General features: G+C 35.6%; 2 protein-coding genes across 7 annotated transcripts; both read right to left on the bottom strand.

The window, feature by feature from the left end:
• Window positions 1–9,295: 9,295 nt before the first annotated feature.
• On the bottom strand, window positions 9,296–15,672 carry LOC113765486 (cellulose synthase-like protein G2). 6 transcript variants are annotated; one of them, XM_027309688.1, is made up of 10 exons: window positions 15,045–15,672; window positions 14,539–14,625; window positions 14,322–14,444; window positions 12,517–12,729; window positions 12,298–12,400; window positions 12,006–12,175; window positions 11,563–11,913; window positions 11,190–11,320; window positions 9,485–9,577; window positions 9,296–9,391 (listed from the first exon to the last, which is right to left on the bottom strand). In XM_027309688.1, the coding sequence occupies exons 1-10, from the start codon at window positions 15,663–15,665 to the stop codon at window positions 9,388–9,390; spliced, it is 1,896 nt and encodes a 631-aa protein (XP_027165489.1). In that variant the 5' UTR covers window positions 15,666–15,672; the 3' UTR covers window positions 9,296–9,387. The 6 variants fall into 6 exon arrangements, with proteins under 6 accessions (XP_027165489.1, XP_027165486.1, XP_027165487.1 ...); XM_027309690.1 differs by lacking the exons at window positions 9,296–9,391; window positions 9,485–9,577 and adding an exon at window positions 10,795–10,905; XM_027309689.1 differs by lacking the exons at window positions 9,296–9,391; window positions 9,485–9,577 and adding an exon at window positions 10,844–10,980.
• Window positions 15,673–21,334: 5,662 nt separating this feature from the next.
• On the bottom strand, window positions 21,335–26,463 carry LOC113765385 (cellulose synthase-like protein G1). The gene is made up of 8 exons (XM_027309542.1): window positions 25,771–26,463; window positions 24,899–24,988; window positions 23,732–23,860; window positions 23,436–23,648; window positions 23,189–23,294; window positions 22,918–23,099; window positions 22,486–22,833; window positions 21,335–21,979 (listed from the first exon to the last, which is right to left on the bottom strand). Exons 1-8 carry the CDS (start codon window positions 26,374–26,376, stop codon window positions 21,431–21,433), a joined length of 2,223 nt encoding a protein of 740 aa, XP_027165343.1. The 5' UTR covers window positions 26,377–26,463; the 3' UTR covers window positions 21,335–21,430.
• Window positions 26,464–27,408: the final 945 nt, after the last annotated feature.

The following is a 27,408-nucleotide window of genomic DNA, read 5'->3' as shown; positions in this document are numbered from 1 at the left end:
CTATTATTTACACGTGATCAATGCTTAGGGCGCATGTTGCCTTTACTCTTCCCCTTACCCTTACCAACATTTTGCGGCGTTGTGGAAGGGCAGCAGAATCTCTTCGGTCGTCGTCTCTGACGCTCGCCAATAACGACACCAGGATGATTGGAATAACCACGAGACGATGGATCATCCCTGGAACCACTATCAGGGTCAACGTCATTCGTCTCTAATGCATCGGAAGTATCGCTGCTCTCTGAATCGTTCGTGGAACGATATGTGACAAAATCTCCTGTCGATACATGACCGGATGCATAACTCGGCTGGTCGGTAGACGGGAAGACCGATGGCTGTCCGAGACTGTAATAATCTGGAAGCTCCAATGATGAAGAAGTGCCTCCCGTTCCACTGAGTAGAGTGAATATAGGATGTAATGCCGCATGGGAAGAAAAATCTCCTGTCATGGGGACATGCTCATACGGAGGTAATTGTGATGAAGAAGGAAATCGTGGATCAAATCCATACATGTCAGCAACTGGCGTCGGTGGTGCAGCAAATGGAGGAAATTGTTGCGACGGTGTTGCTTGTGCACCAATGGTCATCGACGCTGGCTGTGGAATAAACATGTCCCCAGATACATGATGTCGTGCAGCCATCCCCCGATCTACTCCCGGCACTGGTGAAGGTTCGAATGAGGTGAATTGCTGAATCGGAGGCGTGTGCGGATGACCAGTATCCATTCCCGTGACTTGAACGCTAGGTTCAACAACGGTCGATCCATCGTGCTGATCATGCCTCCTCTGTCTACCACGACTAGACGAAGGTCCTGTATGAGATGGAACTCGTCGACCAGGTGTCTGGAATGGGATATTTGATGCCCTAGGATGCCCAGAATCGAATGGATCGGACTGTCCTACAACCATACGATCAAACCGTCTAAGGTACTGCATCGAACCATATGCACCATCCATGATGGTCCAGATACGTGGCTGTGCTCTTTCTGCGATATCATCAATATTCAAAACATCCTGTGTCTGATGACCAATACGTTGCATAGCACCCATCTGAAACAAAAAAATGATCGCGCAGTTGTTAGGAATAATCAATATTGAGCACCTATGCTACAAAAATGGTTCCCAATAACAAAAGTTTCAAGTAAATGCATACCAGATATTCAAATTGCCCAGAGACTCCCTGAAGCATTTGGCCCATCTGCGGATTCTGGTCACTAGGGTTCGAAATATATAGAATAGTGTGCTCGTGATACCATTTGAGATAATCATTTGATGACCTGAATGTATCAGCAAGCTGACCTGTGACCTCCGCATTTGCGCGAGCATTCCAATATTGTATCCACGCGCTATGAAATTGGGCCCAATTCCTTCCAGGATAGCCCGATAAATCGAGCTGATGAATCCCCTGCGGATTTGTGTTAACAGGTTCGGGGACGTTTTGCACTAGTCCAAACTGCCGCATGACCCTATCTGAACAGTGAAACTCAATGATGTGCCAAAATACGAGGGGAACTCTAGCACGCCAAATGCGCTCGCCGTGTCTGCAGTATTGTGGAAGTGCGGCCAATCTTTCCGCACTGTACGGCATCCAGATGAACTGTCATAACAAAAAATTATTTATTTATTTTAACAAATAATAGGGTATATTAGTAAATAGTAACTGAAGTGTTAACATAATATAATACCTCATCCAGGCGTAGCAATGCAATATGCTCACGATAGTAGCTGCTGCGCCTACCCGGCGGATCAACCCCTGTACGTTCGGCTGCCCATCTACCAGCTACCGGAAATTCACCGGTTTCAGGCGCTGGATACACCTCCGGTCGAATGCTGGGAATCCGTTCCCATGCCCATATTTGGAGTAATAGATAAGGGCCGCCTGTGGTAGTAGTAGAAGCACGGCAAGCGTGACATAGACGTGAGTATAAACAAGCTAGAGTCGCTGACCCCCAACTGTACATCCCCATCGCTTCCAAATCTCGAACATAGTCTAACCAGTTTAGACTAACAACATTCCCGCATGCATCCGCAAATAGTAGACCACCCAATAAAATCAATATGTACATGCGAGCATATTGTCGGACCAGTTCATCAGGAGCATCCGGCGGTACTGGCGTAGTCAACTGTCTGTACATAGAAGACATCTTCAGGCGGCCACCTTTTAGCATCGCATCTTCCGGCCAAAAGCCTAAAACGTCGTTCACCAGATGTTTGCGCTCTTGTACAGTTCGCCTAACGTGATGCAGTGTCACGGGACGTCCGTCCACGCGTAAACCCCATAGCACTTCTACATCTTGCAAAGTTATCGTCGACTCGCCCATAACTAGAAGATGAAAAGTATGCGTCTCCTGTCTCCAGCGCTCGACGAGAGCTGTGATGAGTCCATGGTCTACAGTTAGATATCCCGCCACTCGGACACCACGAAATCCTGCTTGATCTATATAGTACGCCACCCGTGGATCCAAATTGCGTAGGGGCTGAAAGAATTTTTTGTCACATCTTCTAACATCAAGGTCTGCACCTACGCCATTGAAGACTGCGCCGGACCTATGCTCGGGCTGTAGATACAGAACACTATCGTCAATTGGTCCCTGTTGTGCGGGGGCCCTGGATCCCATATGCCAACTCTCCATTAACCTGCACTGACAAATTTCAGTTAAACGCCACTCATATATTTTGGGTTCGAATTTATATGCTATGGCATTCGTCAGAGAGTTTGGTAACGTCAGGTTATAAGGCTAATTTCTCAAAAAATACGTTAAACAAAAATCTGAATTCGATATAGATATTGATATATTTTTATAAATATATTTGGAAATATATTTATCTAAATATAATATTATTTATTTACATATATTTATATAATAAAAAACAAAAAATATATATTTACATGTATTTATGTATATTTATGTTTACATAATTTTATAAATATATTTAATTCAAAATCCAAGGCAATTAATAAAATATCTACAGCTAATAAAATAAGCCAGGTTATAAACATGCAAATTTAGAGATATATAGTTAACAAAGCATAGGCACATGTACACGTCTTTTCAAAATCCAGAACGGGAATACGAATTAAATTTAATATATAGTTCATACATTTTATAGCATAGAAATTACAAATTCAAAGGGAACAGACAACAACATTTGATACAGTGGTTATTTATAAAAATAACCACTAAATGGACAATTAGGAGCAGTGTGCCCGGGTTGTAAGCAATTAGTACAACGACGCGGTGCATCAGGACATCTTCGATCCATCTCATTCCTGATTCTACTGGTCTTCAATGGTCCAGATGCTTTTTGCTTCAGACGATCAGTTAGGAGGCTTAGTTTCAACTCTGCTACAGGCCAATATTTTGGGTCTCTTAACGGGTTGAAAGGACTCTCATATGTGGCTTGATAAGCGTCAAATGTGTACTCCGCCCCGACAAGTGACATCGGATTAAGACCTGACCTAAAACATGCTGCAATCGCATGCGAACATGGAAATCTGAGTTCTCTCCATTTTCCACATGTACACGTGCGATTTCCAATGTCAACGGTTTGAGCATGACCACCTACATGAGCTTGGCGATATGCAGTGGTTATGCAGTAAATTCCCCGCCTATGATCGAACACCTGCACCGAGTGCGCCCTGCCCTTTCGCTCATTTGCAACATATTTCTGCCATCCATACAGTGGCAAGTGATACACCTGATCCCAGGCCATCTTGTGATTTTTCACAAACAAATCCACTGTTTGGTTGAACGTGTATCGGATCAAGGCAGTGATTGGAAGGAAGCGACTTTCTCGCAGCAAGTTATTGAAGCACTCGGCCATGTTTGTTGTTGCATGACCCCAACGGTACCCTCCATCCTTACATAAGGCCCACTGCTCCGGTCTAACGGATCCACCAGTTAGCCAGGCATATGCCTCGGGTGAAATACTGAAGATGACACTCATATAATCCTCGTACTTGCGAGTCTGATTTGCCTTTCCGGCACCCCACATGAGACTCTTTAACCTACAAATACAATTCCCGCATTACTTTAATACTTAGATCAAACTAGCCATATGTAGGAAAGTAAAAAATAATTCTTACGGGTAACTACATTTCTCCAAAATATAAAAAAATTACCTTTCATTCCTAAATTTCTGAGTGAAATTACTGCGAATGTGAACCGCGCAGAATCGATGAACCCCCAACGGCTCTTTCCACTCCTCTAGCAACCGCATGGCGTGGATGATCCCGTGGTGTCGGTCTGAAATTACGCATACGTTTTGTACATCTTGACATACGTGAATGCGCAACAATCTCATGAACCAACTCCAACTTCGATTGTTCTCCTCATCAACGAGTGCAAATGCTAGAGGGAATATATGGTTACAGGCATCAAATCCAACCGCCACTAGCAATTTCCCCCGATATGGCCCCTTTAAGAATGTTCCGTCCACACAAATGACCGGTTTTAAGTGACGGAATGCTTGGATAGCAGGAGCAAATGCCCAAAATATATAGTCAAAAATCGTCTGCGATGTTGTACTCAATGGATGATGGTCCCAAACTACACACGTCCCAGGGTTGGCCAATTGTAGTTCTTGTATGTATGTTGGGAGTTGTGAAATAGATGTCGGCCAATCACCATAAACAATGTCAATTGCCCGACGTCTGGCGTACCAAGCCTTTTTGTACGTCACATCGACGTGAAACTCCTTTTTCACAGAAGTCTGAATTTCCTTCACTTTGTACAGCGGACCATTGATAATGTGGGGAATAATATGTTGGGCAATTAGATCGGCACTCAACCCCCGATGGTCATTGGTATTGCACACACGGACACATGTATGCCCAGGTACAAGTGACACGATCATCCACATTTTATGAGAGGCACGGAGGGTTGCACGAAGTTGCCAATGGCACGGAGGTGTGGAGTTTCGGGCTCTACAGCGCACAAACCAAGTTGTAGGTGTGCTAGCCCGGACTTTGAACTCTCTGTTCTCCTTTATGGACCACAATTTAACCGCTCGCTTTACATGCTCTTTTGTTTCGAACAGTTGGCCCAACTCCAATTCTTTCGTGTGCTCACTCCAGAACTTTAGTTTTTCGGCCTCTCGAGTATCGAGCGGGTCAAATTGCAGTATAGCATCAACCCCTGCTTCATATCTCAAACTGGGACCTTCACTCCCGAAAAAAGGTTCGGCTAATGTCGTCTGATCCCGTGCTTCGCTAGAATGAACCGGATAGACATCATCTTGGTCGTCGTCACTACCAGAATTGTCATCATCCGGCTCTGGTTCGGAACCAATTTCGACATCAACTAAATCAATGTCGGTATACGGAAGAGGGTCTAACATTGAGGAAGTTGGGATATCCGCAGCATGAGCCATAATTGTTGACTTATGCATACTTGGCTGACTACTACTGGTTGGACGGTCAATTTCTCTGCAGCGCATATTGCCTTTTCGTCGTCCTGATCGGGATGGGAGATCATCGACCGTCTCTACTTGAGTAAGCTGACTATACTGGAGATTCGTAGGGTCGAATAAATGGTAAGGTGGTTCGGCCTGTGGTTCGGCCTGAATCCCACTTCCAATTTCAAAAGTTTGACTAACATGACCACAATAATTCGAAATCTCCTCAACTTCAACATAAATTTCAGTGGGTTGTCGACTACCAGATTTTAGGTAGTACATACCAGCCACTCCATTATCATCAACCAAAGGCATCGCACCAAAAATACCAGGTTGGGGGCAATTTCGAAATATCAAATTTATCCTTTGCCTATTTCGATCTAAACCCATGATATTGTATACTCTGTCTAATAATTCATCGTATCCCACCATTTCTGTCAAGAAGAGAACTTTTTTGGGCATAGGTGGATCGTAAAAAATTGAGCCTGCAGCGTATACAATTTTTCCTCCCCAATATAGTTGCAGTACCATACAGTTATCGCTCGACATATTATGCCTAATTTACACATAAGTAACAAGGTGTTATAAACTTTTTAATGAACATATATATTTACATGCTTGGTTACCGTAAAATATTTAAATATAATTACCAAATATAACTTGTAATTATTATCACAAGCAACGCCAAAATTAATTATATTTTTATTTCATTTATGTATAATCTCTGCCAAAATAGTCGCTTATATAGTTTTTATAATAATTTTAGTAAACTAGAATTTCACAGCCATCCTAAATAAATTTCATTACTTTAATTTTCAAAATAACCTGATTAAACTAAATTTTAACCATAATCCTAAATATACTTCAATTTATTAATTTTTAAAATAAATACATTCACCTAACCTCATTATTCATGTCCCTAGATGCCTTTGTATTCTAAATAGAACATGATTTTTTACTTAAATTTTGTATTATTATTAAATCATTATCAAATCCATAATAGTTGTTAATTAAAGAAAGATTCATGTATTCTAATAAGCAGGAATTAATATAATGAAATATATTTATAAGTTATAAATTATATAAATATTTATATAATGAAATATACAATAAATATTATTAATTGAAATATTATAAAAACACCATATTTATAATATTATAATATTTATAATTAATATTAATGTATATTATATATATTATATATTTATAATATTATATATTTATAATTATTATAAATATTTTATTTTATTTACGAAATACTTTTATATATTTATAATATATTTATATAAATATTATATACTATATATATTATATATATTATATATTATATATTGTACATTTATACAAAATATATATATTAATGTATTTTTATAATATACATTTATATTATGTATTATATCTAATATAATTATTTATACATATTATAAAAAAAATTTTACGTAAAATTTTTTTTATACATTTATAACATATTTATATAAATATTATATACTATATAAATTATATATAATATAATATAAATTATATATTATATATATTATACATTTATATAAATTTTCATTATACATAATATATATTAATGTATATTTATAATTTACATTTATATTATGTATTATATATAATATAATATATTTATACATTTATATTAATATACATAATATTAATTTTACATTTATACATAATATTAATACATTTATATATTCATATTAATTATATTAATACATTTATACATAATATTAATATATATTTATAATATATTAATTTATACATTTATATATTATTCATTTATAATTTATACATTTAAAATAAAATACACTTATAAATATATTTAATTTATGTATTATATATAATATATATAATATAATACATTTATATATTTATATATTTTTTATAAATATAAAAATATATTTATCCATAAATATTTATAAATGTATTATAAATGATATCTTACGAAAGTCCTACGTACAAGAATTCTTCATCTATACCAATCTTATCTCCTCAAATTTTTTTATTGATTCTAAAAACTAAAAATTTTAATTAATTCTTCTACTAATTCTATATGAATCATTTTATATAGTAATTCTATATGAATTCTATAATTTTATATAAGCCAAGGTCGACACCACTATAGAACCATCACCACTAGTTAACTCTTTTTGTTGCACTTCAATAGTATAAAATTATAAATAAATTTAATACACTTTACATTAACTATTAATTAATATAACATAACAACAACAGATTCATGTATACAGAAAACATGTTTAATTAATATCATTTCATGACAGTATAATTTAACATGTAAATACATAAATAAGCTAAATGTTTAATTAACATAATATAAATAATGTAATTAATAACTAAAGTAATAATAGTTATAATACTAACCTGTACGAAAAGATTCGTAATCTGAAAAAATTTCGCCTTTGCTAACACCGCAATTGATTAGCACGGCGGCCTAACACCCCAATTGATTAGCACGGCGGCCTCACGTAACACGGCGATACCAACACCTGGTCCCTGATGTTAGCTCTCGGCTTTCACTTCAGCAGCGAATCTACTTTTCTATAAAAATAAATATTATTATCCACCAATCAATCTCAATTTTTTAAAATTAACTAATAACATTTCATTTATAATAATATAATTAATTTATACTATGCTGCACCAATTAACCTGATAATGAAGCTGCCTGTTCACACAATACTCTGTCTACTAGCTCTAAAAAATAATCGAACACTTTTTCTACTACTATCAATTGATCAAAAAAAGTTTCGGTCAACGAATTTTCAAGTCGCCAGCAAATCTGCCTAACCCGAGAAATCACTTGAGAGAGCAAAGATACTTTCAAGTCGCCAGCAAATCTGCCTAACCCGAGAGATGCTGCTTGAGAGAGAACTTTCTTCACAGATTCCGATTGCAAGAACAAAGAGCACCTGGTCTCTTAGTGCAAATTTGAGACTGAGAAGTGAGAGTGTTCGGAGAGTGAGTGAGAAATGAGAGTGAGCAGACGGAAATTTCGTGCCAAACCATTTTATATCGAATTGAATCAAATCTAGCCGTTCATTTGAACGGCTAGGATTTTTTTTGGAAAAATCTCATTGCGGCCGGATTGATTGGATACGTCCGCGGTACTCATCGACCAATAGATTCCCACGCTTTCAATAATTTACGTACTATTTTCAATTTTCACGTGGCCTTGCCGGCTTGGTCAGGCGCTGACAGTCAATGTCAGGCACCTGATGCCTTTTGACTGTCAGGCGCCTGACCAAGGCCTTTTTGACCCATCTGACTGCTTTTTTTTTTAAAAAAAAAAAAAAAAAAACCTTGCGGCCGTGCCCAGTCAGCACGGCCGCTATAGTTTTAGAAAACAACCCTGTCAGACATACATTTGGCGGATTGTTTTTTTTTTAACCTATAATCTAAGAAATTAGCCCAATACCAAGATAATTGCAGCCAGCAGAGCCGCTGGAATGGCAGAAGATTCAGGAATACGGCCGCTGCCCTTCCCGAAGAACATTCCTTCAATCACGGCTACGACATATACGGAGATAAAAGCTTAAATAAACATCACATCATAATTTACAGTGAGAACAATCTTGACAGCACCTAGACGTAGGGAAGCAATATTGTCGTATTCCTAGAATAATCAAAGTACAGATTGGAGCAACGAACACTGTCGATGCCTGAAAATCATATATGCCGGATTGGTAACGCTTGAAAATCATGCATACCGTCTTGAAGTATCTAAGCTGACTGTCATAGATATCTTTTCAACTAATATTATTAAATGTCCGAGGCAACTGGACATCGCTTTTCGAGCCGAGCTGGAATTGTTGCAGTACATGTCGCAGTCTATAAGATTAGTATGTACGGTGAATTGCTGATCATGCTAGAGACTCGAAGCTGCGAGGACGTTGAGGGCTCCTGCTCCAGCCCAGGAATGGTGAGGATGAGAAAGGCCTCTTCTCACCAGATACATCAGATGCAGCATTGATTACCTGCCAGTCATAGAAAAGCAGAACAGATTGGCTTAGATTTCGACCGACTGCTACAATCATAATATTTTAACATAGAAGATTGAACATATATACCTCAATAGCAGGATGGTGATCATTGCTAGTAAGGGTGCTTGTGTCTTCTTTAATCCGTAGCACTTGACGTTCCTTGAACAAATCACAATGCTTCTGCGCCAAGGAATCTGGAATTGATGTCTATCATTTGATAAATTCTTTTAAATCCATATTATCAATAGGCATATGCATAAATTATCAAGTCAAAAGGCAGAATAACTCAGTGGGAAAAGCATCGATTAATTTTGACCAAAACAAAAATGTTGAGGAGAAAATGACTCAATAGGAAAAATAATTTTTTTTTTGGAATTTGAGATTAATAATCGAGGTCTGCATCATGTGAATCGCAACTTAATATCGGCCATTCATTGTTGAGAAAATTCCCACAGTAAACTTTTGGAATTGAAGAATACGGTCGCTTCTATCACTGGGTATTGTACTGCTAAGATGAAAAACCATCACTGTAATTTCTTGCGTCCATGATCTAATTAGCTCCAATGTGTAGTCAAATAATACGTTAAATTAACTTTTTCCCTTTTATGGTTTGGTGTTTTATCACATAACTCTTTTGTGATTTAAAACCTTATATATGACCCTTTCATGGTTTGGGTTAACGTGTCATTGTTACTTTTTCCATTAAAACTAATGATCAATAATAAAAAGTCAAAATCAAACTATGCAAATTTACCCTTTCATTATTTTTTTCCTCCAAACATAAAAAAGAAGAAATTGAAATAAAAAATAGATAAATAAGAAATAGAAAATATCATTAAAGATTTTGTTTAAAAACCTATAATTATATTTATAGTAAAAAAAGATTTGATATTTTTTGTTTCTTATTTATTTGTTTTATATTTTCCTTCCATTTTTTGTTTCTTATTTATTCATTTTTTATTTCCCTTCCACCTCTTTTGTATTTAGAGAGAATTAAAATTTTGTAGGCCAAAGTATAGGTTTTTAAAATCATCTATTCTCTTCCCAAAAAAAAAAAGAGAAAGAAAAGGAAAAAAATAGTGAAAGGATGAATAGGTTAATTTAATAATTTGACTTTGACTTTTTATTATTGATCGTTAGTTTTAATGAAAACATTAATGAAAACACTTTAATCCCAACCATGATGGAGTTATATATAATTTTTAAATTATAGGGAATTACATATTAGTCTTTTTCGATTAGTTTTAACGAAAAAACTAATGGTGACACTTTAATCTGAACCAAGAGGGAGTTACGTATAAGTTTGGGGGGTTATGTCCTGCATATCTCATCACAAGAATAGACAAATTTCCATAATGCTGTCGGCCTGTTGAATTAGTACATGAATAAAAGAGATCCAATGACCAAGATAATTGCAGCCAGCAGAGCTGATAGAGTAGCCGAAGATTCAGAAATACGACCACTGTCCTTCCTGAAGAACATTGCTTCAATCACAGGGTATTGCAGAGCTACGATGAAAAATGAGATGAAAGCTTGAATAAACATCTCATCGTAGTTTCCAGTCACAACAATCTTGACGGCTCCTAGAAGTAGGGAAGTCACATTTAAAATGACCAAAGTGCAGATTGGAGCGATGAACATGGTCGATGCTTGAAAATCATATATGCCTGACAGATAACGCTTAAATTGTCCTTCATCCGCTACTTTGTTGGTAGGCTTGAAACTTGCTTTTCTCATACCAATTTTCACTTGGATTGCATTTAAGAAGCTGTAAATATAACATCCTACTGACCTTATCATCCACATCCTCTGATCGTATATCCACGGTCGAATTGAAAATCCATCAGCTAGAACTTCTTGTATATCCTTGAGATTTGATGAGAGGAATACAAATACAAAAACAAGGAAAAATGGATTTGATATCTGGAATTGAAAGGAAAGCATTGTCAAGAAGTCTGTCCAGTAATGAGATATAAAACATATTCAAATGAGTAGTAAACTCAACCACTAAAATGAATGATTTGATGATTTTACTCAGTTCTAATGTTAGAAAATAAAAGCCAATGGAACTTTGTAAAATGATCAGTCATTCACGTTACACGGAGCAATACTGAAGAATGAATCAAGTGAATAAAGGTTAACACTTGTACTCCTCTTGTACATACCTCTGGATATAAAGGAATCCCTTGCAGTAGACAGAGCTGGGGAATGATTGCTAAACACCACAAGGGGAAGAAGTTCAAAAAGTAATATGCAATGTGTGAGATATACATACACTGTAGAATACTGGACATTCTTGGTGCACCATAAATCAGAGGAGAATATTTCGAGAGAACTATGTCAACCAAACCGGTATACCATCGCGTGTGCTGAACCAAATAATCACTTAGATTTGTAGTGGCTGAACCCAAAAATGATGGTTTTGGTGGATTAATATAGACACTAGTCCAACCTTTGCATTGTAACATGAAGCTTGTGAAGAAATCTTCCACTACAGAAAGGTACCTGAAGCCTATCTGCATTATACATGCAGTTTGTTAGTGATAGCAGAGTTGAGGGGGAAGACTTGGATGATGAAGAGACTTGATTTCTAGACTAGAATACATGCCTCTTCTCCCCATTCCGTGTCTTTCTCATAGGAACAAGAAGCTAAAAGATCCATCTCTTTGAGCGCTGTACTAAAAAACTCTCTTCCGTTGGTGTGGTTTTTCTGGTAGATAGATATGATGAAATCATTTGATGGACCAAAAACTTTTTGAAGCTGGGCCAAATTAGCATCTGCAAATGAGAAAAAGTACTAAATCACTTTTTATTAATGACTTGACATGCACGAATTACACGTAAACTGCATGATTTATTTCTTAATCTACAATTGAAAGCTTCGAGGGCTATCTGCATACCCTTTTGAAGTTGGGAAGTTCCATAAAGCGCCATTCTTTTCATGTAAAAGCAGGTGCCAGTGAACGTTGGTCCCTTGAGCCCATCCGCTCCATACCACATATGCTGAAAAAACATGCATCAAATTCGGAAAACAATTATGCAATACAAGACAAAGATTATTAAGGAGGAGGCTTGATTTGGAATAGCTTAACTCGAAAATAGTATATAAATTCCAATACCGAAAAGCAGAGTCTAAGCTGACTGTCATAGATATCTTCGGAACTGATATTATGAAACTTCTGAGGAAACTGGACATATGCTAGCTTGGGAGATATTGTTTTATCAAGGTGAAAGCACATAGCTTGTCGAGCTGAGCTTGAATCGTTGCAGTACATGTCACAATCTAAGATTAGTATGTATGGCGAATTGCTTAACATGCTAGACACTCGAAGCTGCAAATGCAAATGGAAAACTGTCCAAATGTTAGAAAAAGTAAAAAATAACATCTTAAGTATTTCACATGCAAGTGATATAAACATGGTGCGTTTAAACATGGATCCATGAGTGAATCAATCTGCTTATTGTTTGCTTAAAGATGTGTCTCATTGGTCTAGTTTGTGGAAAAATTTAAGTTAGATTAATATCATTTATAACAATCTAACAATAATAATTTAAGGTCGTCACCTTCCTCCATCCCCACCACATTCTGTAAAAGTTTCTCCTATCCCTATCCCGTCTCCTACTCCCCCAACCCTTGCCCCTTCCCACCTTACCATCCCACTGATGCATTTATCCCACCCCGCTATCATTATTATTATTATTTGATATAACTTTTTCAATTTATGTAGATTTAATAATAGTTTTATTAATCATTCTTTTGAAATTTTAACGAAAAATTATTTCATTTTAACATAACAACATAACATGTTGACTATTTCATAAAATAAATTTATATAGTAACAATAACATAGCATTTATTTCATATTATATGTGTAAAAAAAAACACACACACACATACACACACATATAAAGTATAGGTAAGAGGCAGGACGAGGAATAGGGCCGGGATATTTTGCCCCCCATTTCCCCGTTCACCAACCCCATTTAATGTGGGGAAAGAAAAATTCACTCTGCCCATCTCTGCCCCATTCCTCCCTCGTGGGCGGGCACTTTCAAGCACAGGCCCCTCCCTGTTACGTTTCTTGCGGGTGGTAGGGAAACGACCCTGTGTCAAGTGGATTGCTGGAGATTAGGCTAGAGTGGCTGCTCTGGCCGAATCTCTAGTAGTCCACCGCTTTACCCAGAGAAACCCAATCCAACAAAATGTACCCCACAAGAGATTAGGATTAGTGGAGATCAGGTTGGAGTGTCTCCTCTTGCCCAATGTCTAGCTGTCCTCCACTTTATGTGCCAAACCAGAGAAAGCCAATCCAACAAAATGTACCCCAAAAGATTAGAACACGTAAAACTATACCATATAGACATAACTTAGAGAACATGCTGATGCACACATCGGGATGGAAGAATTCTTTTTTTTTGGTAGAATAAAGTTTTGATGGGTTTAGTTTCGATCATCACCACAGTCAGGACATGCCTCCTAAACCATAGGTTATTGATAGAGGCACTTACAGATCATTTATCAATACAGTTCTCACATTAACAGTAGGATGTAAAAAAGTAACATTTCTTTGCCTACTGAGTGAAACATGCTTATACACGCATTAGAATAGAATATGCACCGATTAAATAATGCTATTGATAAGAAATTTTACCGTTGCTTTTTAGTAGCACACCTTCAAGTCAAATTTATTATTAGACAGTGAAAAAAGTGTTTTTAATTCTTAAATGATAACAATGTCAACCCTTTAAAACGTAGACTGCTATTATTATTATAATTATGGGAATAATTTTCTAACGAGAACATTGAATTTTTCCTACTTTTAATGATGGCTCGATTGTCCCCACCCACTTCCTCCTGCCCTCCCCCCCAAAAGAAAAGGGTTATGCCCACAACATATATTAGCCAGGGAGATAGTGAGGGTACAAGGACGTTGAGGGCTCCAGCTTTGAAACGGTGAGGATGAGAAGGCCTCTTTTCACGAGATACATAAACGAGAAGGGGCATTTCTGCTTGGTTTGCCCTATCATCATCTGCATCTTTGATTAACTGCCAGTAATATTTATGCAGAACAAACTGGCTTAGATTTTGAAGGATCAAACATACCTCAATATGGAAGGCTAACATTGAAGATCAAACATACCTCAATAGAAGGAGGGTGATCCTTACTGGCAGTGCTTGTATTTTCTTGAATCCGTAGCACGCGTTCCTTGAACACAGCATATTGTTTCTACACCAAGAAATTAATGTATACTATCCGATAAAATTCTGTTCCATAAAATCAAATAACAACCGGCACATGCATATATAAATTCATCAACAAAGATAGATGATGATTCAAAAGACAAAGCAATCGAAAATTCGTGATGAAAAAACAAAATATTGAAAAGGAAATGTGACTAGAATTGCCATAACTTGTTCAGTTCCTCCTAACCCTCCAAAATCAGAGAGTAAATAATTTCACTATACATGTGATAACAAGTTTTACACAAAACAAAAAAAATTTTGACAAATTCTAAAAGGTGCGACCAACTCGAGTCTACCAAATTTTGTACTAGTAGTACTAGCTTCTACAAGTTTGACGGACTTTGTTGTTGATCCCTTAAATAGCATTAAGAAAATAAAACAAAAACATAAAAAAGGACCAACCTGAATTTCTTTCTTGTCATCTATGAACTCAATACTACTGCTCCTGCTTAGGCTCCCATCACAATCATCATCTTTTGAAAAATAAGCTTCAGGGCACCTAGTTTTGATCCCATATTTAGTGCAGAATGGAAGCCAAAAGCGTGCAAATTTCCAGGCTTCCCTCAAGGCACCAAGAGTCACAGGAGAGCCCCCATCGTCCGAAAGGTAGACATGAAGCTTGTCTGGAGGATAATCCAGTGCCATTGCTGAGATGACCGTATTCATCACTTCCACACTTGGCTCTTTTTCAGGATCTGCAGTGCATATAAACACATCGATCGCTGGAAGTTTTTGGTCCTCCGGTAGTCTTTCTGGGAATACGCTACGTGAAACTGGCCTCCATCGATATGATATGGAGAGAAACCAAAGAAAAGATAGTACGAGCTCAGAAGCAAAGACCAGAAGATAAGAGACAAAGTATGGCAGTTCCCTGCTTTCAGCTAATATTATTTCCAGGAGGGATGAAACTCTGTAGTATAACAAGGCTAATAAAGCAGTACCATGGACAAAAATATAGAAGCGATTAATGATCATGCAAGACTTTTGGACATGACAACTATGAAGAGGAAGAGGATCCTCCATTGCTTGCAAGTTCACGCTTCTTAGCTTAGTACAGAATCACATTCATCGATCTATAATTTATACACATTAATTTTTTTTTTTTTCCAAAGGGAGACCCCAAGAGGATGGTCCAATAGCCACACAAGTCGATTTCTATCTTGCCCCCTTTCGAAGAGGGAGACATGGCAAGAAGAGGATGGTCCAACAGTTTTAATGTAATCATCAACTCTTAATTGCATTAGTTAAAAAAATTCGAAACTTATACCGTCATTATATGAGTTTACATTAAAAATTTTAATTATATGAATTTACACTAGAAATTATAAAGATTAAATTTACTAGTTTAAACACGATAGAACTCACAACTTGTGAGTCCCATGATGTCCTCAATACAAGGGCCTGGATTGGACCATGGCTAAAGTGGCCTAATCGGGGCCGCTCAAGTTTTTGATCAGACACAATTTGAAATTAACAGTCCAAATCAAACTACGATTGCAACTCAATTTGAACCGCTAATTATTTTTTTCGCTTATCTACTTTTTATTGACATAAACTTTATTGAATCTTGACATGTAGATTGGCTTTGTTTCCGTATAAACTTAATATATCTGATTTTCTAGAAATCCCATATTGACCGGTTCTTTTCAAATGATGAAACTCGAGTTTATATTTAGTGCAATCGACCAATACTTCAATCTGTTTTCTCTAATTTTTTTTCTTTTCCCTTTCCCTAATGCAATTGCCAACTTGTAGTTTTCATTTCAATGGCCTATGAGTTCGATCAATCATGATTAGTGCGGAAATGGCCAATATGTTTTTGCCCAAACCTACTCTGTGGCAACGAGGGTGGGTGCCCGCGGGCGTAGAAATGGGACAGAACGGGGGTGAAAAATCTCCCTCCTCCTTAAAACGGAGCGGGGGTGGAGCAATATACATCAGTCCCTTTCTCTTCTCCGTCCCCCTCATACAAAAAAAATTATATATATTTAAATTTATAGATGTATATATCACACATATATATACACAATATAATAAATTAGTTATAATTCAATTCCTTATATTTAATAACATAATTGTATATCTCTAATGACTAATAAGTAATAATCTATTATTTAATAAGGTAACTAAACTAATAGTACTATATTATCCTATTACATCTCAGTCGGATGTTTTAATGTCATTTTTATAGTATTGACTTGTTGCTAATCTTTTTTAGTTATTAGTATTTGCAACTCATTGAATGGTTTAAGATTAAGTACTTGAACATATTTTTATTAAATATTTTAACAGATTGTTAAATATGATAGGTTAATTTCTTTTCCTCACGATTTTTTTCCCTGTGGGAGATTGGCGAGGAAAACAAGAGAAGGGGTAAAGGGTGGGGATGGGATCAAGTACAATATTCCTTCCATCCCATATATTTAGTTATGTTCGGAGATATGTGCTTTTTATGTATAGTACACTCCGCTGAAAACTTTTTCTTTTTTTAGTACTTTTATCCTTAATCATGTATTGATCAAAGTAAAAAGTAGAGATCAATACCATCATATACTGTCTTTATACATCATTAATGAAAGGTACAAGGAAAATTTCAGATTATAAAGTAGTTAGAAATGTTAAATATGATAAATATTTTGAAATAATTAAGAGAGGAAAGTATAACATTTTTAATGGAACGAAAGGGGAGTAATAGAAATCAATTTTTGTTAGAAGTAGTTGTCTTTAATTTTTTGGGTAGAAAAAAGTTTGTATGGTTTCGGTCAAACTCCAATCTATTGCGGCCAAGATCAGATCGAGTTTGCCGGCGGACCAATGCCGTCCCATTCTTGAGTGAGCTGGAGCGCAGCCATCTTATCCACCAAACTAGCTAGAAGCCTAGAAGCTGTCGAAGCAAAACACAGCGGCATAGGAACCGCGGGACCTCCCAATAATAATAAAGGGAAAACGGAAGAAACTGAACTATCGCTCAGGGTCGAAACACTAATAGCTAGTTTGTGAGTTGAGGATAGAAAAGAAAAGAAGAGAAAGAGTAAGTTATGTGAGAAAAGAAAGGATAAAAAAAAAATTTGTAAGCTTCCATCAGTTTTCCTTCGCTTTCCGCCCGTTTTGGTCAGAAAAATTTTGCACTGTAGCAGCGCTTGGCTTCTCTTCAAGATCCGTTCGTTTCTTTTCTTTTCCGTCTCACTTAAATCTCCCAAACGTGAAAAGTCCACCTTTCCCTTCCTTTCTTTTCTATTCCTTTGAAATCTGAACTCCCAAACTAGCTATTAAAGAAAAGCAATAGGAACCATGGGACCTCATAATAATATAGGGAAAATGGAAGTGCGCTCGTGCTCATCAGAAGAAAATGAAAAAGTCATTTTCCTTTTTAAAATGCCCTTTGTCTTTGTAAAGGTTGAGTACATACGATCTTTTTGTGATGAAATGGCCGTCCTTGTCAATGGCCGTCAAAAGTTGTCGTCGGAATCTTTGTAACCATTTCGAGGTACAGTTTACGAAATTTTATGCCAAAATAAAGGTTGCATTATTGCAGAACTGCAGCCCCCCTTGCCGCCTGCATAATTGCTGCCACAAATTTCAGGACCCACGTTCAAGCTAAGTCGCCAGAAGTGGTAAATGGTCACATCGTCTCGATACTTTGCCTCCAGTCACTTGCAATAGTTTTTGTTAAGCATTTAATTCCTTTGACTATTCTCCACATCTGGTTATACTAGAATACGTGTACGTGTACGTGTCCATTGCGCACTCCAAAACGGCAATAGATTGATAATTTTATGTGTATCATAAGTTTTTGGGATAATTTCAGAAACCTCCCCTGAGGTTTCTGACATTTACACTCACCTCCCCTGTGGTTTGAATAATTACACTGACCTCCCCTGAGGTTACTAATCCTTTACAAATTCAGTCCAAATGATTAAAATATTGTTTTAGAGGGTGAAATTAGAATTTTGTACCTGATTTGCCATTTATGCTATATGTCCAATGAATGACAAAGTATTACAAATTAATTAATAATTAATAAACTTAAGGAGCGTAGTTTATAGGCAAATACGTATTACTTATTTAAAGTACCAGCTCTTTACGGATATTTTACTTTCAAACATTTACTTTATTACAAATATTTATTCTCAAATACAGATTTGTATTTACTCTCAAATATTTAATTTTCGTTAAATAAAAAACCTACCAGTTTTTTCTTCCGTAGAAATATTAATATAACACTTTTTCAATTTAAAGTACCGACTCTTTACAGATATTTTATTTTCAAATATTTAATTTATGATAAATATATTAACGTTTGTAATTAAAAATTAAAAAGTGTTACAGTAATATTCTCGCAAAAAGAAAATCAGTAGGTTATCTATTTGATATAAATTAAATATTTTTTAAAAAAAGAAATGGCCCATAAAGTATTAATTTTTTATGATTTTCATCCATTACATGAGTAAAGTATTAGCTCTTTATGAGTATTTTATCCTGAATCATTTAATTTATGTTAAATACATAAATATTTATAACTAAAATTGAAAAAGTGTTATATTAATATTTCTATGGAAGAAAAACTGGTAGGTTTTGTATTTAACAAAAATTAAATATTTGAGAGTAAATACAAATCTGTATTTGAGAATAAATATTTGTAATAAAGTAAATGTTTGAAAGTAAAATACTCGTAAAGAGTTGGTACTTTAAATAAGTAATACATATTTACCTATAAACTACGCTCCTTAAAGTTTATTAATTATTAATTAATTTGTAATACTTTGTCATTCATTGGACATGTAGCACAAAGGACAAATCAGGTACAAAATTCTAATTTCACTCTCTAAAACAATATTTTAATCATTTGGACTAAATTTGTAAAGGATTAGTAACCTCAGGGGAGGTCAGTGTAATTGTTCAAACCACAGGGGAGGTTAGTGTAAATGTCAAAAACCTCAGGGGAGGTTTCTGAAATTATCCCTAAGTTTTTTTGATACGTTGTCCACAACAATTCCAAATTTATTTTCTACAGAAATATTATTATTAGTTTGGTAATCATGAGATTTCTGAACTAAACTCTTGATTTTTTCCATTCTTCTTTCCCTGTGAGATTGTAAATGAAAAAAAATGCATCTTTCCTATGAGATTCTAAATGAAAAAAGTTGCAACTTGTGAGTTTTTTTTTTGGGGCAATCGTCACCATCTACTCTTACTCTAACATATTTTAAGAGGTGAGATTCTAATTGAAAAAAGTTGCATCTTATGAGGTTTTTTTTTTTGTCAATCATCACTGTTTACTCCTATTCTAACCTATCCTAAGAAGGTGATCCAATTGGGTGAAGAAAAATCGTCCACACTAGTGATAATATGATGAGAGGTAAGAGGTTTAAACCCTTAACCTCTCACCCTATAAAGATATGTGATGGCTAACTATTCTATTGGTAGTTGGTTACATCTTACAAGGTTACATTACATCAATTGTAATAATATTGGAAAGCGAACTAGTAAATCGCCGCTCAAGGACAAGGAGAGGGACAACCAATTGCCATTTTGAAGTAGTTAATGCTGATACGCTACACAACCAAAACGTAGCAAAATGAGCATTTTTGGACCAGAGTTGTCGTACTGTAATTTTTCTTGCACTCCAAGCACTTTTTCAGGTTGACACGCATGTCCTTTGACATATGGAATTGAACGTTGCTGCACACATATTCACGAGAATACAAATTTTGCAGTTGAGATCCTCAGTAATACTATTGGATGTTCATTTCAATGCCACGTCCCACTTATCCCAGGAGGATAAAAGAAACTTGAGTAAAACCAAGCCAATTGAAGTTGTTAAAAAATTAAAAAGTACATGACAATTTAAATGAATAAGACACTTAATATAAATATAGAAATGACACACAGAATTATCACTGAAAGGTGGCATCGAGAATGTCATGTACAAATGCTTGTTTGGATGCAAGTTTTAATTATGAGAAGAAATCGCTTGAATTACAAACATATTTTCCGATCACAAAAAATGACAACTCAAGGACAATGAGAGAACCAATTGCCATTTCGATACAATTAATTGTCATTTTGATGTAGTTAATGCTGACACACTCCACAATCACAATACAAGGAAATGAGCATTGTTGGACCAGAGTGGCCATACTGTCATTTTCCTTGCACTCCATGCATTTTTTCAGATTGACACCTAGTTCCTTTTACATGGCCACATGGAATTGAACGTTCCTACACAGATCTTCACGAGGATACAAATGTTGGGCTTGTTTGGATACAAGTTTTACTAACACCAAAAAAAAAAAAAAAAAAACTTGCATATATAAACACATTTTCCAACCATCTTTCTATATTCCAATCATATTTTTATTTCACATACATAATATCATAAAAAAATTCTGCAATATTGCACATGTTCTTCTTTGAAATCCAAACTTTTCTAAGAGAATTTTCTGAAGCTACAGATACATAAAACCAAACTCTTATTTCAGCTACCAGAATTCGATTGATTATCTTGGTAGTTGTGAAATAATTTGCCATTTCCCTGGTCTCTATATAGTTTATAACCTCGTTTCAGCTAACTCCTTCTTGATGGCACATCCTATTAATGTTACCTCTTTAGTTCAATGCCAAGAGGCCATTTCTCATCTATCATTTTAACAAAATCAAAGATCGGAGGAAAAAGTCTCAAGGCATCACAATTTACCATAACAAATTTTTGAATAAATAAATAGAGGCAATTTCTCAATATATTAGAAACAACTACAGAAAGATTTGTAGCAGATTGTGAAACTTAATTAGTAAATGAGGACAAGGGATCCTAAGGAAAGAATTATTCCTGCTAGCATGGTTGATAACAGAGATGCAGATTTGGGAATCCGACCATAATCCTTCCTGAAGAAGATCCCTTCTATGACAGGGTATTGCACTACTATGATGAAAAATGAGATGAAAGCCTGAATAAATATCTCACCGTAATTTCTAGTGTGGATAATCTTCACAGCTCCAATGAGCAGGGAAACAATATTTAGAATGACCAACGTACACATTGGAATGATAAACATTCCTGGTGCTCGAAAATCGAACATGCCTGATTTGTATAGCTTAGTTCGTCCTTCATCCTCCGCCTTATCTGTCGGCAAGAAACTGGCTTCTCTCATGCCAATTTTCTCCATAATCCCATTCAAACTTCCGTAGAAGTAACATGTGACTGACTTTATCATCCACATTCTCTGCTCATGCATCCACGTCCTGATGGAATGTCCAGCAGAGAGTGCCTCTTGTATGTGCTTCAAATTTGATGACAGAAACAGATAAACGAATACCATGAAAAATGGATTTGATATCTGGATGAAAACAAAGAAAAATTTTTAGTATCATGTGATGTAAAATCATATGGATTGCACTGCCAATGCAGTGATTATCAGTTGAAAGAATTCTGTGCTAACTCTTTGTCATGTAGCAACAAGAGCTGTAAAACGTGATACAATCTAATATTGCCAAATTGTCATCTTACCACCTGAGTCGAATAATTGGACTAAATGGTTGAGACGCGCGCTGTAAAGTAGATAATTTGGCAAACATGGGATCGGATGCAGTTTTCAACTCTGACAAGATAGCTAGTAGTAAGAGGGATCCAGGGACTATGGGTTTGCAGAGAGCTTTTCATGTTCCAGATCGAACCATCTAAGTTCGATCCCATCTGGACTGTTCATTTAAGACTAAATTTCAATTATTACTATTTTACACTATTACTATTTTGCAAATATGATGTCTAAATTTGGCAAAGGCGGGCAATGTTTATTATAATTATTTTGGTAAGAGTAGAAAGTTACATGAGTTGAATGCTTACCTCTGGATAGAGTGGAATGCCTTGGGCGAGACACAGCTGGGGAATGATAGATAAACACCAAAATGGTATGAAACCGAAGGGATAATATGCGAGTTGTGCATAACACATGCAGGCGAGTATTGGCATTCTTGATGGACCATAAATAATTGGAGAATACTTTGAGATAGCCACTTCAATCAAACCAGCGGTCCATCGCGTGTTTTGAACCAACATTTCACCCAAATTTGTACTAGCTGTACCCAAGAATGGAGGTCTTTGTGGATTGTAATAGACAGAATTCCATCCCTTGCAATGCAACAAGAAACCAGTGAAGTAGTCTTCCACCACAGAAAAGTATCTGAAGCCTACCTGCACTTTGGGCCAGAGAATAAAAAGGGCTTCAATATTAGTTTGGAGAAGAAAATTATGCTTGTTTTTAGAAGTGGTACTTGCCTCTTTCCCCCATTGCGTGTCCCTTTCATAGCTAAGAGAAGCTAAACATTGGGATTCTTGCAGCAATGCACTGGAGAAACGTGCTTCATCCTTGATGATATTGGACTTAATCTTTCGATTAAGGGATTTGATGAACTCGTTAGATGGACCAAAAATTTTTCGAAGCTGACCAACATTAGTATCTGTCATATCAATGAACAAAGTCATCATATTATTCATTCTTCATCCCAAACATATGTAACTGAAATGATTCCAAAAAAAAAATGCATACCCTCTTGGATGCTGCCAGAAGTTTCACAAAGTGCTTCTCTGGTTATGTAAAAACATGTGCCACAATTTATTGGTCCTGTAATTCCATCCATCCCATACCACTGGTTCTGAATCATCCCATTAAAGAGTGGAATCAATTGATTAATGGAGGAGTTAAACCGTAATTGAAAAGAATGGTTTACTAGCACTCTTTTATGCCTTTGGCATGACTAGAATATATAGTAGAATACCGAAAATTTTTTACGTACCGTAAAAAATGTTCTGAGCTGACTATCATAGATATCATTGTCGCTGATATTGTGGAAGTTATGTGGGAACTGAACGAATGCTAGCTTAGGAGATATTTCAGAGTCCAGATGAAAACACATAGCTTGCCGGGCTGAGGCTGGATCATTGCAGTACATGTCACAATCCAAAGCTAGTATGTGTGGAGAATTGCTGAGCAATCCGGAGACTCGAAGCTGCGAGTAAAATTAATCAATTGCTTTATCCTTGTAGCTATATTGCATAACGCAGGCAATTAAAGGTAGGGATGGAAGATTACAAGCACGTTGAGGGCTCCAGCTTTGAAATTATGAGGTTGAGAAGGCCTTTTTTCACGAGATACATATACAAGAAGAGGCATTTCTGCTTTGTCTGGTTCCCTTCCATTATCAGCTGGACGCCTGATTACCTATCAAAAAATGAGTAGAAATTTTTTTTTTGTTTTATTTTGCAATTAATGGAGATTATAGCTTCCATCAGTGAGTCACTGGAATCAGTATCCTCCCTTGCTTTTGCTTTATCAAATCATTACACATGGATTAACATGGTAAAGCACTACCCTTCTTACTTTTGCGAAGAAGCAAGAATTATAGCTAAAGTTGAGAATCTATAATTAAAGAAACTAATTCCGTTTCTTAAACCTTATCCCTCTTTTATTAATAAAAGAAAAGTACTAGCAACCATAAATCAAACTTAGAACGCAGCGTACAATGCACATTAAAGTGGGGTAGAGTGCAGTTTGAAGGCTTAATGGGTGTGAGCATATAGATCTGTATAAATCTTTCTTATACTAACCGTATGTATACGGTCAGCGTTGGATGAATGACAACTATACAAAATTAAAATTTAAAAATTAATTTTTATACACATGTCATGAATCAAATGGTGATAGTATATACTACCTCCGTCCCATTTTGATAGTCCTAGTTTTTTTTGCACACAGTTTAAGAAAAAGTAGTTAATTTTGTTGGAACAATCAATTTAGCTAGCTATTTTCCTAAAATACTCTCACATTAATTAGAGTACAATTTTATGAGAACTTGAAATCATATTCTTTTGTTGGAGTTTCATTAAAAAAATTGTGGGAATATGGATGGTTTTGAAAATTTTCACTCATGGTTTGTAGCCAATGATGACATTTAGTTTCCCTCCTTATATAAATAAGCTTGGAAAATCTAAATGCATTAAATGTGGTAGGTTTATAGTAACAACAACTTACATTGAATAAGGGTATTTTAGAAAAATTAAAATACAGCTACATTGTTCAAATGAAAAGTGGACTACAATTTAGGACAGACGAAAAAAGAAAACAGGACTATCAAAGTGGGACGGAGAGAGTACTATATAGGTCCATTATTTGTGAGATATCTATGCACTTTCTTCCTAAATTTTTTGGTAGCTTGGACCATGGAGCTTTTCAGAAAAGAGATACATATATATACCCTACCTCAATAATTGAAGGATGATTCTTGCTAATAATGGTAGTGGCGTTTTCTTTAATCTTGTTCACTCGTTCCTTGAAAACGTCATATTCTTCCTGCATCAAAAATTAATGCACCTCATATTGTGCTCCTTAGCCCATTTTGGCAAGTATTGGAAAAGATTATAAGCATTTCCAGCCACCATACACATTATTGTGTACCCAAGTCAATCGTCGTGGTACTCAATCATATTTGCCTCGTTTTGGAAAAACTTAAAAGTATTCAGCTACCTTTTATCAATATCTCCATCAAAACTCTTGTACCGTTCCTTCTTTTCCGGAAACGCATTCAATGCAAACTAAAAAATAAAAGTGAATCAAATAAAAGGGAAAGAAACGTTTCTTAGTAGTATCCAAATACTAAGTCTAAAATTAAAGTTTGAAAATCGAAATCTAAATATGTTAAATTACTAAATTATTAAGTACTAAATTTGATATATTTAAGTATATATTACGTTAGGTGATAAGTTAATAATTTATCACTTAGTTTTAAAAGTAAATTTTATATACACTGACAGTGTATACACCATTATCGTTAAATTCATGATTTTTGTATAAAAATTAAATTTTAAATTCAAATTTTACATAATTATCATTCATTCAACGTTGACTGTGTATATATTGTCAGTGTAGGAAAGATTAATCCTAAATAAAATTTAGTGTCATTTAATTAATTCAAACGTTCTATTCTTTTTTATTAAACGTATCTGAACATGTTAAAATTTGAAACCATTAAATTTATATACTGAGTTGGATGCGAAAAGAAAATGAGACATCTACATTGGCCAAGATATTTCAAAACTCAATGCAACCAGAAAAGGTGGACAAAATTAGGAAACCTTAATTTTCTCCTTTTCAGCTGTGAATTCTTTGCTGCTAACATTTCCATCCCCTGCTACCGAAAAATAAGCTTCTGGGCTGCTAGTTTGGATCCCGTATTTTCTGCAAAACGGAAGCCAAAAACGTGCAAAATTCCAAGCTTCCCTCATGGCACCAAGAGTCACAGGTGACCCTCCATCATCTGAAAGATAAACATGGAGCTTATTTGCTGGATAATCCAGAGCCATTGCTGAGATGACAGTATTCATCACTTGCACGCTGGGCTCTCTAGTTGGATCCGCTGTGCATATAAACACGTCGATAGCCGGAAGCTTATCATCCTCCGGCAATCTTTCCGGGAAGACAGTTCGATAAACCGGCCTCCATAAATACGCTTGATTGAGCAGCCAAATGAAAGACAGTATCAGCTCAGAAGCAAAGACTAAAACATAAAATAGTACAAATGGCATCGATTTATTGCCAGTTTTTGTTATTTCCAGGAGGGTTGAAGTTCTGTAGAATATCAAGGCCAGTAAAGCAATGCTATGAAGAGAAGTGTACAACCGATTTATAACTAAAGAAGATTTCTTGACTTGACAGAGATTAAGAGGAAGAGAGTCCTCCATTGTTGTAGCATTGAAGTCCTCAGCTGTATGTACTGTGTATCTTGCTATTTCTGGATCTAGCCACAGAGATTCCACTGGATGAACGGTCTTTAGAAAGCCACGTTACCCTTTATAACGGGTCTAATAATGAAACTGGTTTGCTGCGGTAGGCTGAGACAAAAATTGATCACACTTTTTTAGGAAAATGGTTTTTCAGAAGATCTTTGTAGTTACATGGAGGCCAAAATCAAATTACAAATGTAGTGCGTTTTTACACCCCCAAAAACACTTTTTTTTTTTTTTTAAAGAAAAGCAGTACCTTTTTTATCTTTATGTAGTCATTTGTGTCGTATTATTTTATAGATTCAAAAGTACACTGGTGCTTTTTTTTTTCCTTTTTAAACTGAAGGATTGGGAAAGACCAAATGCACAGGGAGAATTTTTTTTATTTTTTGGTTAATCTACTTTTACTCCTATACTATTGGAGAGAGGGAGAGACTAAAGAGACTTATATGCGAGCTGGGAGGTGAGCCACCAAATCACATAAGTGCACTGCTACCCTCTCTAAATTGTTTTAAGAACAAGAAGCACTATGTTTCTTGTATTATTTCAAGAAGGAACAAAGATTCTTAAAGTACAATAAATTGATTGTATGAATTTGTTAAAAATGATTGTGTTTGGATAACATTTTTATCCTAAATAATATTTTATTTGCATTATAAACATAATTTTTAAATTTTTAATCATATTTTTATTTCACATACATCATAACTCAAAAATTACTACAGTAATTATTTTAAATAATATTCTAAATAATTTCCTATTCAAACAAATGTTCACTTCAGCTTTGTCACTAACAAAAGTTCAAATTATGAGAAGGGTAAAAGAGTAAAAAAAATCTAATAGAAATAGTTTTAGAGCTAAAAAGATAGATTTAGCACAATACTTGAGAAACAAGGTAAATAACTTTCGCTCCGTTTAGATTAGCTGTTTTTGAAAAATTTTGCTATAGCAGAGTTTTTAGATTATATTTTGGGATATTTAAGAGTAGAA

This window comes from Coffea eugenioides, chromosome 3, assembly GCF_003713205.1.
Source record: "Coffea eugenioides isolate CCC68of chromosome 3, Ceug_1.0, whole genome shotgun sequence".
Lineage (NCBI taxonomy): Eukaryota > Viridiplantae > Streptophyta > Magnoliopsida > Gentianales > Rubiaceae > Coffea > Coffea eugenioides.
This window is presented reverse-complemented; position numbering and strand designations above follow the sequence as displayed.